This window comes from Chrysemys picta, chromosome 9, assembly GCF_011386835.1.
Source record: "Chrysemys picta bellii isolate R12L10 chromosome 9, ASM1138683v2, whole genome shotgun sequence".
In the NCBI taxonomy this organism is placed as follows: domain Eukaryota; kingdom Metazoa; phylum Chordata; order Testudines; family Emydidae; genus Chrysemys; species Chrysemys picta.
The window spans coordinates 62,617,476-62,631,240 of record NC_088799.1 but is presented as its reverse complement, the minus strand read 5'-3'; the positions used below and the strand labels follow the sequence as shown (position 1 = coordinate 62,631,240).

Genomic DNA, 13,765 nt, shown 5'->3' with positions numbered 1-13,765 from the left:
TTTACCTGGAGATATGAACTCAGCACCAAGTTGTCCCAGAAATGGCTTTGAAGCTGTTCTTGGGCCATTCTGCTCTGGAATAATAAATGACAACTCTGAAATTTCTCTCCTTTTGCACTTTTCCTAACATTACCATCAGTGGCGGTAGGTTCAGGCACTTTGATATTCATTAGAAACCCTGGAAATTCAATGATGGCTGGATGAGGAAGGAACTAGATCATATATTGGTCTGGAATCTGAGTTTAGGAAGGTCACATCAGATATGCAGAGTTGCAGATGACCCAACAAATACTGACCGTCATCTCCTCGTTGCTAAAATGGCAATTATGCCCCCCGATTTCAATGGAAGAGTGCGCCTGTTGTGACACATAAGGCATACTGCATCTGTGAAAATTTAGCACTTGCTAACACGTTCTCTGTCACAGTTCATAAAAAAATCGAATAGAATCAGCTTGGACAGCCATAAGCACAGTTATCTGAGAAGCTACAGATGCCGTTCCTAAACTGAAATGCTACAAGCAATGCCCGGGATTATCTGATGAGACATTTCACATTCTGCAGATGAAATCTGAGACTAGATTGCGCCATGATGGCACTGAATGGAAACATTTACAAGGTATTTTTTGGGCAAGAGCAAAAGTGGATTGCGACATTTATTTTGCGAACTTGGCAGTAGATGGAATAAGATCTAATAAATTACAAACTGCACTCAAAGCTATTCAAACACTTTGATGCAAAACTGGATTTTGCATGGGGTTTATGCTGATAAACAAGGCTAATGGTAAAACATGCTCAACCCAAGAAGTCGTCCTGCAAGGATGGAAAGAATATTGTGAGACTGCACTTAACCATCCTGAAGTGACTCCATGCCCAGATCTGGACACGTTAGCTGTAGTAGATACAGCCCTGACCCCAAAACCTGTGTAGATATACCTATGTTGGAAGAGATTCGATCTGCCATAAAGAAACGGTGAAGCAGGCATGCTGCTGGACCCAACAGCATTGCACCTGACCTTCTCAGGTGCACCACAGAACCCATAAGTGCCGCAGTACAGCACTTTTTGTCAGGGCTTAGATTGTTAGGAAGGTATGAATGGAGTGGAAGGAAGAGATCATCATCCTATTTTATAAGGGGAAAGGTCCATGCACTGAGCGCAGCAGCTACAGGCCAATAACTCTATCATCTGTTCCCAGAAAAGTTTTTACCCTTTTCCTACTCTTCTTGTGAAATGCTGTCACCCAGAGCTATCAGTTTTCACTGCTGGACAATCTAGAATGGACACTCTACTTGCTCTTCATCTTTCATCTGAGATCCATTGCAAATTCAGTCGTCCATTGAGAGCAGCCTATGTAGACCTAAAGGCAGTCTTTGATTCTGTTGATAGAGCTGCCCCTACAAGACATTGGCGGTCCCAACATTCTCCTGAGGTTAATTCAAGGATCTACATAATGACTCAGGTGTACCGGTGCAATGGGGGATCCATAGGTTCGACATGTTTTACACTAGATACAGGGTGAAGCAGGGATGTGTCCTGGCCCCAACCCCATTCTCCCACTCAATGGATTGGTTCCTTGAACATATCTCTGCAAATACCGGTATAACTGTTGGTTCAACCTCTTGTACCAACCTGGGTTATGTGGATGTTGTTGGCCTCATCAGTCAAAACGCAAACAACTTTAAAGATGCACTAGAGAGCTTCCAGCATGTGGCAGCTGCCCTTGGGCTCAGGATTTCTTGGGGTCATAAACAAAAATCCAGAGCTTTGCCACAAAAGTTGTGATACAAGACCTCTGTGCTGCCAGACAAACCATGGAAGTAGTGGATGATTTTATCTATCTAGCCAGTAAATTGTCATCACATGGACACAGCTAGCCAGACATCCTAAGGAGAATTGCTTTAGCAGCCTCAGCAATGAAGGACCTGCATAGGGTCTGGAGCCAAAACAAGGTGAAATGATATACAAAAGGATGGATTTTCTCTATCTTGTGTGCTTCTGATCCTCTTATATGAATCTGAAACACGGATGTTGCTCAAAGAAGACATCAGAAGGCTGGAGGCGTTTCATATGCATTACCAGCGGTGACTACTAGGCATAAGATGGTTTGATACATTATTGAGAACTGGCCTTGAGAGGACTGAAGTCATCATCCATCACCACCAGGTGGCACTTTTTGGTCCTACGGGCTGCCTTAGAGATAAAGTATCCACACATCATGCCCTGAAGATCAGACTTGAGACCAGGAGGGGACATTGCCCAGCTATGGATTGGTGGTGGCCACATGGTCATCTGCAAATAACCTAACTGCACCAGATCATAGAATCATAGAATCATAGAATATCAGGGTTGTAAGGGACCTCAAGAGATCATCTAGTCCAACCCCCTGCTCAAAACAGGACAAATTCCCAACAAAATCATCCCAGCCAGGGCTTTGTCAAGCCGGGCCTTAAAAATCTCCAAGGAAGGAGACTCCACCACCTCCCTAGGTAACGCATTACAGTGCTTCACCACCCTCCTAGTGAAATAGTTTTTCCTAATATCCAACCTGGACCTCCCCCACTGCAACTTGAGACCATTGCTCCTTGTTCTGTCATCTGCCACCACTGAGAACAGCTGAGCTCCATCCTCTTTGGAACCCCCCTTCAGGTAGTTGAAGGCTGCTATCAAATCCCCCCTCATTCTTCTCTTCTGGAGACTAAACAATCCCAGTTCCCTCAGCCTCTCCTCATAAGTCATGTGCTCCAGACCCCTAATCATTTTTGTTGCCCTCCGCTGGACTCTTTCCAATTTTTCCACATCCTTCTTGTAGTGTGGGGCCCAAAACTGGACACAGTATTCCAGATGAGGCCTCACCAATGTCGAATAAAGGGGAACGATCACGTTCCTCGATCTACTAGCAATGCCCCTATTTATACAGCCCAAAATGCTGTTAGCCTTCTTGGCAACAAGAGCACACTGTTGACTCATATCTAGCTTCTCATCCACTGTGACCCCTAGGTCCTTTTCTGCAGAACTGCTACCTAGCCATTCGGTCCCTAGTCTGTAGCAGTGCATGGGATTCTTCCGTCCTAAGTGCAGGACTCTGCACTTGTCCTTGTTGAACCTCATCAGGGTTTTTTTTGGCCCAATCCTCTAATTTGTCTAGGTCCCTCTGTATCCAATCCCTACCCTCTAGTGTATCTACCACGCCTCCTAGTTTAGTGTCATCTGCAAACTTGCTGAGAGTGCAGTCCACACCATCCTCCAGATCATTAATAAAGATATTAAACAAAACCGGCCCCAGGACCGACCCTTGGGGCACTCTGCTTAAAACTGGCTGCCAACTAGACATGGAGCCATTGATCACTACCCGTTGAGCCCAACGATCTAGCCAGCTTTCTATCCACCTTACAGCCCATTCATCCAGCCCATACTTCTTTAACTTGGCGGCAAGAATACTGTGGGAGACCGTATCAAAAGCTTTGCTAAAGTCAAGGAATAACACATCCACTGCTTTCCCCTCATCCACAGAGCCAGTTCTCTCATCATAGAAGGCAATTAGGTTAGTCAGGCACGACTTCCCCTTGGTGAATCCATGCTGACTGTTCCTGATCACTTTCCTCTCCTCTAAGTGTTTCATAATTGATTCCTTGAGGATCTGCTCCATGATTTTTCCAGGGACTGAGGTGAGGCTGACTGGCCTGTATCCTGTTCCCCGGATCCTCCTTCTTCCCTTTTTTAAAGATGGGCACTACATTAGCCTTTTTCCAGTCATCTGGGACCTCCCCCGATCCCCATGAGTTTTCAAAAATAATGGCTAGTGGCTCTGCAATCTCATCCGCCAACTCCTTTAGCACCCTCGGATGCAGCACATCTGGCCCCATGGACTTGTGCACGTCCAGTTTTTCTAAATAGTCCCAAACCACTTCTTTCTCCACAGAGGGCTGGTCATCTTCTCCCCATATTGTGCTGCCCAGTGCAGCAGTCTGGGAGCTGACCTTGTTCGTGAAGACAGAGGCAAAAAATGCATTGAGTACATTAGCTTTTTCCACATCCTCGGTCACTAGGTTGCCTCCCTCATTCAGTAAGGGGCCCACACTTTCCTTGAATTTCTTCTTGTTGCTAACATACCTGAAGAAACCCTTCTTGTTACTCTTAACATCTCTTGCTATCTGCAACTCCAAGTGTGATTTGGCCTTCCTGATTTCACGCCTGCATGCCTGAGCAATATTTTTATACTCCTCCCTGGTCATTTGTCCAATCTTCCACTTCTTGTAAGCTTCTTTTTTGCGTTTAAGATCAGCAAGGATTTCACAAGGATTTCACTGTTTAGCCAAGCTGGTCGCCTGCCATATTTATTATTCTTTCTACACATCGGGATGGTTTGTTCCTGCAACCGCAATAAGGATTCTTTAAAATACAGCCACCTCTCCTGGACCCCTTTGCCTTTCATGTTATTTTCCCAGGGGATCCTGCCCATCTGTTCCCTGAGGGAGTCAAAGTCTGCTTTTCTGAAGTCCAGGTCCGTATTCTGCTGCTCTCCTTTCTTCCTTGTGTCAGGATCCTGAACTCGACCATCTCATGGTCACTGCCTCCCAGGTTCCCATCCACTTTTGCTTCCCCTACTAATTCTTCCCTGTTTGTGAGCAGCAGGTCAAGAAAAGCTCTGCCGCTAGTTGGTTCCTCCAGCACTTGCACCAGGAAATTGTCCCCTACACTTTCCAAAAACTTCCTGGATTGTCTGTGCAGATTAGTAATAACCCTGTGGAACTTTTAAATGCTGGAATAAAGCCGTATAACATGCCATGGGCATTCATTGCTATGGACCCTCGCTGTCTAAGGGTGCTGTTGTTGACATAAATTAGGTTGGTTTGTAACTCTCTTACAGCTGTTTCCTTCTATCAGCAGACTCAGGCTGGGAAATGTGTGTTGGTTATATTTGGTTGATTTTCTTCACAACAGTAAGGGCTCAAATCTTACTCCTGTATAAAAGAAAAGCTTTGATTCTACAGAATCTACATCTGTCATGAGACCCAGATAAATAGTCGAGAGGGCCAGATCTGGCTTTGGGCTCATGTTTGACTGCTCAGTGCTAAACAGAAGCTAGCTTTTAGCTCCTACAGAGAATGCTTGATTTAAACCCTGTTCTCCGTGCTAGCTGCTTCTTTCTTACATTGCTCAGATTACATGTATTTTCCTTTTAATACCAGACAAGTTATAGGGCTTCAAAAAGCATCACCATCCCATTGGAGTCAGTGCTTATGTTCTGAACTGCACCAGAGTGAGTTATCCTACCTAACTGTGTTTATACTAGGGGGGCCTATTCTCCCCTTTATGTGACTGTATATAACACTCATTCCTGTTAATGGTGTTGTAAGCAGGCAGGCAGGGAGAGCATTCTGCTCTCCCTGAGACAGAAGATGTTAATAAGCCCTGATTTACAGAAAAAAATATTAAATCATGAATGGAAGGCCCACCTGTAGTATCCTTGCAATCTACCAGTAAATTACAGCACATTAATGGATTCCTGCTGTGCAGCACTAGCACGTTTTTTGCTATTATGGGTTGCCCCATCCAATTACACACCTTTGTGCTTGTCATGTCCTTTGTGCTATGAACTAAACAAGTTGTTTTTCCAAAGCACCAAGCACAGCAATAATGTGGATTCTGCTTTCTCCAATCACAGACTGTATATTACCCAACAGACACAACACCAGTGGGTTAATGCCCTGAAGCCTTGCACTCATGATCACCAGCCCACCATTCAGTTCTGATCACAGCCTAACATGGATGCAGGTGGGAAGACATGGTCTCAGCTCATGCAGCTTCTCAAGGGACCCAAGGCTCTGATTCTGTTAGTATTTGGGAAATGAAATGGATAACTAAACAGTCACCTCTTTCCAATGATAATTTATTTTCTTCCTGCCAGTTTAGATTTCTGTTGACTGTGAACTCTCTTGTGGACAGGGGAAGGGTTGCCACCAATATATTTAAATTATATTATAATGGATAGGCTTCTGCAGTGTACACAGAATTAGACCTGAAAGGCTCATCTGTGCTGGAATTCAGTTTCCATCCTCAAAAGGCATCAGCGCATTTTCCTGTGACCTCCTGTGGGTCATCCATGGTGCAACTGCAACAGCCCATCAGACCTTTCACAGATGAAAAAGTTACAGGCAGTAAATATTCTGGAGCATCTGTAGGCACCCTATTGCTGCTGGGCACTGGAAGCCTGCTCCTGAAGAGATCCCCATGCACCTTTAACCGCTGTTGCCATCAATGGGAATTGAGGGCGCTCAGCACATCTTTAGGAGGTAGTCAACACCAAAACTGTTCAAAGCCTTGCCACAGTCACAGCTTGGGACAGGATCTGGTGTGAAGTCTCCAGAGTCCTGTTGGACTCCTCATTAAGCCCAGATGACCAGGTAGCATCAGTATCTAAAAACATCTTCTTTCACCTCCAGTTCTCGGAAACTTCCTTCCTTCCTCATGGACAAGGACCTGGCTTCAGTGATCTATGCATTTGGTCACCTCCAGGCTGGACTACTGTAATTTGCGGTCTCTGAAGCTGAATGTGCAGATGATGCATGGGCCCCAGCTGGTACAGAACGTGGCTGCCCGCCTTCTCCATGGCTCAGGTCACCACAAGAACATCAGGCTTAAGTCCCTCCACTGGCTCCCTGTCAGCTCTCAATGCCAGTTTAAGGCCTTGGTCCTAATCGCCAAAGCAATTAATGGCTCAAGCCCCAGCAACATCAAAGACCAAATTTCAGTCTCTGAACCACACTCACAGCTGTGCTTCTCTGGGACAAAGCAGAGCCCAAAGAACGTGAGAGCTGTAGCAAAGCATTCTCTGTTGAGGGGATCTGGCTGTGGAACAATCTTATAAAAGAGATCAGGCCAGTCCAGACTCTGACCAACTTTAGGAAATGCTGCAAAACCTTCCTCTTTAAAAAGTCCTTTCTGCCATGAGAATGACACTCACAAAACCTACACCCCCTTCTACTCCAAAACGTCTACCAACCCACCAACTTTAGTGGGAAAAACACATGCTTCCAGATAAGCATCTGCTCATGTGCTTTGCTGAACCAGGGTATATCACAATCCCATCATTACTCTGTCTCATTCTAAAATCTATAGTACAACAGCCCTGAAATAACCCTTTTATAGCCGAAGAATTTGATGGCCATCTTTATGCAGTGAGGAGAAAAGCAATGTCCTGTTGGGAGCTGTTCGCACCATACCTCTCTTCCACTCAGATCCTCAAACCTTTTCAGACAAAGAAAAGACAAGCCAATTTCACACCATTTTGCCTCCTGCCAACAACCGATTTTATCTCTGGCTGCTTTGACACTTTGCTTGTGCTAAGCCACACCTGTTTTGTGCCTCTCTCCGCTCTGGATGTTCGCATGAGCTATTTCCTGCCCCAACCTCAAGTCTGCTGCTTTCAGCACCATCACTCAGGTTCTTCAGACTTCCTGTTTTGTTCTTAAAGCTTTCATTTCACCAACATACCGTTTCCTGTTCTAAAGCTTCCTGCGACTGAAATCCCACAATTTGTCCTCAACAAGATACGGCTGGTAAAGTCTCAACGATCTTCCTCTTTCTAATGTTTATCTTGCTGATTGTACCCTTTCTGGATTGGTGATCTGGATTTTTGTGCAAATCCCTGGGGGGGCGGGGGGTTCAATGAGATCCTTAAATATTACAGATTCTTTCTAGAAAACAAGGGGTTAAAATAGCTCGGTTACAGATAGCTTTTTGGTTACATTCAGAGAAGATATTGTGCTTTCTGTAATAAGTTAGAGAGGAGATGGTGGTCCCTCTATTAGCTTGATTTTCAATCATTTCCCTTAAGGGGTTGCTTAGGTCCTATTATAGATGTATTAACGAGTTCAAAATAGCAGGTGTATATGGTCTGGTCTCAAGGCTGCCCTCAGGTGTGTCTTTGTAGGTGAATATCATTAGCGAGGCCTGAAATGGAGAGGATTGAAAAGCCGTTGAGAATGGGGAGGCAAAGGAAACCTAGCTAGAAGATTGCATTCAAAGAGATGCCACAGCAGCAGAATGATTGTAAAGATAAATCTCTTTCTTGCAGTCTGTGGAAATAAGCAGTTGAGCTGAAAGGTTAATCACAGTCTAAGTAAGATGTACATGAAGGGTTTAATTTATTTGATTTAGCTGCACAATCCCTATTTATATTAAGAAATTGCTGACATCTCATGGGAAACTTTAAAAATCATTATTTTAAAATCAATGCTGTTCCTTCAAAATAGTTTTGTTTTTACGCTTTTTCTTTTCTGGTTCTTAATTATTAACACATTTGTATCAAACACAATCTTTGCTTTTTGGGTTCCTTGCAATTTATTCCCCACGTGAAATTGATAGATTCTGTTTACAAAGTCACAGTCGGCTGTTGCTGAAATGATGATAAAGTCACTAACTGGCATCCCCTCCCTTTTATTGTCAAACACTATTTATATTAGAAATACAGAACCAGGAACCTGTGGTTAGAGAGTACAGCTGCTCAGGAATTTTCCAACAAAATATATTTTCGATAGAAAATGCAGTTTACCCATAAGTGCAATTTTCCATGAGACAATTTCAATTTTTTTCTGAAAATTTTCAATGTTCCATCAGTGAAAGCTAAACAAAATATTTCCTTTCAAGTTGGGGCAATGCACATCAAAACATTCCAGTTTGTCAACCTGAATCAAAATGTTTGTTTCTGAATCAGTTTGATGTTAATCTGTGTCTGCCTGTGCTACTGCCATGCCTCTGTAGTCGGGTACCTCATGCACCCATCTTCCTCTGTGGGCTGGGCTAGGGTGATCAGATAGCCAGTGTGAAAAATCAGGACAGGGGCTGGGGGGTAATAGACACCTATAAAACAAAAAGCTCCGAATATCAGGACTGTCCCTACTCCCTATAAAATCGGGACAGCTAGTCACCCTAGGCTGGGCTAGCTGTCTGGACTACATCTGCCAGGATTTTCAACCAGCTCAATATCCTCAGTTAATACTAGGCATTCAAGTTCAAGGGATAATGATCCTGACATCCTTTGTAAAATACTTTGAGATCTACTGATGAAAAAAGCTATATAAGAGTTAGGTATTTTTATTTTGAGACTTGATCACACATCATGTTCCACATTTAGGCCTTTGTGTACTGAGAAGTATGTTCAGGTGCATAATCAACAGTAGCAGATGAAAAATTCAAATTTCTCTCTTTCAGCTAGACTGGTACAACTGAGGAAGTCAAAGGGGCATATAGCAATATAATTGGGAGGAGAATTTAACCCCCTTCCTCCTGTTTTCCTAATAACAAAGATCGAAGGAGGAGAAATACAGAAACAGGGAGGAATACCCATGATTCCATAGTTAAAGCTTCTACTTTTACTTGATTTTCTACTCCCTTGTTTTTACCCTTTCAAATTTCTGACTGGAGCAGCTGATTTGTTTGCACATTGGAATACTTAAAATAGTGTTGGAGAAGAGATTTCTCAGCGAGTTTGGAAAGTGCCCGGTTACAAGTGTTTATTTGCTAATCAATCAAAAATTGCGTGCATGTTAAACTCTCCTACCAGTGTCTCATGATTTTCATCCCACCCATACTCAGTGGCAGCCATTTTTCAGAGTCCCAGTGTCCCACACAGGCTGAGTGCCTCACAGTTTCTGCAAAGGGCATTTACTGTGTAAGAATCCCCCCAGGGGAGAGGGTCCTTCTGAACCCTTCCTCCAGTGGATTGGAGCCATACAATGCTGGGAAGGAGACTAAAGAAGCCCATTTCACTCTCTTGGCAAGTGCCCTGCCTGCTCTCTATGATTTTGGAAGACCTGAGATGTCCCCCAGGCTCAGATCATGAGGGAGAGGAATCCACTAATCCAGGGGTGGTGGTGATGGTGGTGGGGGGAACTGGAGGAGAGGAGCTGTGGTGGTGGCTGAGACTCTGTCCCCTCCTGCTCCTGCCAGCCAATCCCCTTCACCCAAACACTGACCCAGTGGAGCCTGTAGAGGGTGCCGAGGGGGAGAGCAGCCAGCAGATAAGGGAAGGAGAAGCAGCCAGTGGCCCAGCAGCAGCAGGAGTTGCTGAGCAAGAAGCACTGCCCGGCTTGTATGCAAGGGGTCTGGAAGGGTTATGGGCGGGGGACGCGAACTGAGGGGAGGAGGGTTGAGAGGGCACTGGGGAGTGCTAGACTGCAGGGAGGGATAGCATTAATGGGGCAGAGCATTAGCACAGGTGAGAATACGGCCTGTGGGGGAGACTGCTGTGGCTGGGGGAATGGAGGAGTATTTAACTGTGGGCACCTGCTCTGGGACTTCAAAATCGCCACATAATGTCAACTGGATGCAGCTCTTTCGGAGGCATTTTGCTAAGCCAGCATAGGGTAGCTCTGGATGGAGCCAATGTAGATAGACCTAGGTGGGAGTGTTGGCTTTATTCCCCCACCCCTAAGGGCCTTGGAGGCCCAATCAGTCCTCAGGAGCCTAGTTAGGCCCACTGAGGTAAAGCAGTCAGGTGGACAGCACAGGGGAGGGGCCCAGAAGCCTGTAAAGGCTGGAGTAAGAGGAAAGCAGGGCCCTTCAGCTGTCCAAGTAGCCCCAATGCCCAGTATGTGTTCCCTGCACCCCTCTGTGCCTAATCAATGCCCAGCCTGGAGACTCACTTTTTAGCTCAAGCTGTAGAATCTCATGGTCTTAGCTCTGGTGGTCGCAGGGTCACTTCCTGGTAATGTCCAAGATGACCAAGTCCTCACATTGCCCCATTGCTCCTAAGTCCCCTAGTATCTAGGACAATCCAGAGGCATGCTACCAGTCTACATTTCCCCCTGTACTCGGCCTCTGCGCACCCTCAGTACTCTTCTTCTTTCATTATGCTGCCATACTCTTTCCTAAGCATTTATTTACTGCTTAAAAACATGTCCAGAGTATGCATGTGTGCAGATTCACAGTGCGTTAAGGTTGGGTTTGGGAATTCTACAGTTAACATTAGCTGGTGATGTCCACAGTTGTTAATGTTTAAATGATGTGTGTAATAGTAAAACTTCTTTATTACACCATTCATAAAAACTAATATTTTGTATCATGGTCACATCTAAGAGTCCCAATCATGAACCAGGCTCTCTACAAAACAGACCAAATATTTTTGACTAAATATATATATATTTTTAAATCAACATTTGGGCTTTTATTAAATTTTGGAAAATAATTTTTTACCAAGTCACTTTAATTTAAAAAACAAACGAAACAAGTAAACAACCCTATCTTTTGGAAGGAAACTTTACATGGAAAAAAAAGTAGCCTGCTGGTTGTTCTGGGTCTTAGCATTTTGATTTTTCAGGGTTCCCTCCCCCAATACTGCTCGTTTTGATTGGTGAGCTTAGTCACATAGTGGGAATTTTCAAAATCAAAAAGTTTGTACCCTAAGTCCCCAAGCCTCTTGGTACTATGCCTGGGTTGGTGCAATTTATGCATCATCCCTTGCTTAGGGCTGTGTTTAAGGACACTTTCTAGTCCTATATGACTATATACACACTGGGGCTTGATTGTCGTCACTGTTATGCAAGTTTTAAACTGGTGTAACTCCATTGACTTTGATGGATTTAATCCTGATTTATACCAGCATGAGGGAAGACATGCTCACAGTTGAAGCAGTTTGATATTCCTGGGAATTGAAATTCCTATATTAATGTGAGATAGTCATTACAATGTTGTGTTAGTGAATCTGTTACTCCTTGCTCTGTATTTGAAATATATTGAGAACTGGGAAATATTTAAGATTCTTCTAAAATACGAGACCTGACTCTCCAGTGCTTTGAATTTTTTGGAGTTATTTACACCAGGTCACAGTGAGTATGAAACATTAAGGGTTGCACTACACTGAAAATGTACATCAGCATCACTACAGCTCTCAGGCGTGTGATAAACCCCTGAGACTTGTAGCTATGCCAACCTAACCCCTGCTGCAGATAGTGCTAGATCAGGGAGGTGGATTAACTACAGTGATGGAAGAACCCCTCCCATCGCTGGAGTGCATGTCTACACTGAACTGCTACACCGCTGCAGCTGTGCCATTTAAGTGTAGCCATAGCCTAACACTCTGATCTGGATGTCTCTCAAAAAGACAATCAGAAGTTATGGGCTTGATGCAGGAATCACTGGGTGAAGCTATTTGTGTCTGTGTTGTGCAGGAGGTCTGACTACATGATCACAATTGTCCCTGCTGGCTCTAAAAAATCTATGACAACCTACTTTGCACTCACTTTGAACACAAGGTACAAGGCATTGAAGATTTAGAGCCATAGAATCACAGTGTCTGTGTAATAATGCATATTTATCAAAGTGCATCAAACAGACAGGGCACTTCTCTATTTCCATACCCTGGGAGTGGAGGGCCAAGGGGACCATCACCCAGGTTCCGATGACAGACAAGTGTAAGGGGAAAGAGCACAATAATTGTTGCTTGCTGTCTCTTGCACAGCTTGCCATGGCCTCTCCCTGGATCTTACTGGAGAAGGATGTGTTTAACCCCCAGAATGAGAGACTGCTGGAAATTGTCCATGTCTGGAAAACGGGAAAGAAGAGGAAGAACTCCATCCTCTGTGTAGCTGGTGAGTGCCCTGGTAGCACAGGGAGGATAGTTGGTTAGTGCCCTGGTGGCACAGAGAAAATGGCACAGAAAAGGCTGCTGTGATATGGTAAGGTATTTTGGAAGCACTGTTGATTTCATCTCTGGTGGGTAATTTCTTGGCTTTGGAGAAGGTACTTGTCTTTTTTATATGATACTTTTAATATTAAAATCAAAAGTTTCTGGACCTTAGGGTGGGAACTTGTGTTTATCACAAGATTTCACATCATAGCATGTTGAGAGCTAGAAACAAAGGAGGCAGGGGTTTGCTTTGGCTGCATAAAGATCTCCAACAGCCTATAGAAAGGCTAATAATTTACAGGGCTACTCCCTACATTAGTAATTATTATTCCCATTAATGTCTCATTGTGATTCTTTGGGGTTCAACCCAGACCAGTCAGGGGTTGTGTCATCACCTGTCTTGCAACCCTGGAAGCCTTAAATGCTGGGCTACTGTGGCCCACTGCCCTGACTATGCCTGCCAACATACAAGCATGCAGGCCACACCCTGGCTTCCACTGCCCCGTTACTCTTTGCAGGGTGACCCCAACACCCTCCCAGTCCCAAACTATCTGCCAATATGACAGTCAGCTGAGGTTCCCAGAATTGTGAGTTATTGTGTTACCCCTCTCAGCCTCAACGAATGAGAATTTTGCTACTGTTAAGATGTGTGACAACTCCCTGACACACCAGCTCGTCTGCCATGCCAGCCAACTTTTCAGAATTCTGCCAGACCAAATCTTGCCTACCAGGTAACAAACAGTGAATCCCAACTCCCGAGTTCCCCAGAGACATCTCCCTGCAGCAGCCAAGCCCTCTCCTGGAATACTCTCAAAAGTTAAGTTAATTGCTCCTTTAAAGAGACAACAGCAGCTTATTAATTTAAATGGGGTTTGACAAACTCTTAGTTCAATCACCACACTGAACTTGTTTATAGTAAAAGACAGACAAGTTTATTAAACAACATCACAGGTTTAAGTGATACCAAGTATAAGGAGTAAAGACAGAAATGTGACAAACAAAAGTAAGGATACTCTAATACTTAATTTCAACAAGTTACAATCTTTGCATAAGCAGGTTCTCACCTATATTCAATTCCCAGAGACTTCAACCCTCTTGGCTGATGGACCCAACATTCTGAGATTTCAAGAGCGCTGGC

General features: G+C 44.4%; 1 protein-coding gene across 2 annotated transcripts in view; it reads left to right on the top strand.

Moving 5' to 3' along the window:
- The first annotated feature begins 7,458 nt into the window (after positions 1-7,458).
- The window catches only part of LOC101937695 (exocyst complex component 1-like), an 80,825-nt gene continuing 74,518 nt past the window's right edge, over positions 7,459-13,765 (top strand). The window contains exons 1-2 of one of the 2 annotated variants that reach the window (XM_065556385.1): positions 7,459-7,558; positions 12,460-12,589. In XM_065556385.1, coding sequence (XP_065412457.1) covers positions 12,466-12,589 — 124 coding nt within the window. In that variant the 5' untranslated portion in view covers positions 7,459-7,558; positions 12,460-12,465. Of the gene's footprint in view, positions 7,559-9,996; positions 10,093-12,459; positions 12,590-13,765 lie in introns of those variants that run through there. The other variant, XM_065556383.1, reaches the window with a different exon arrangement.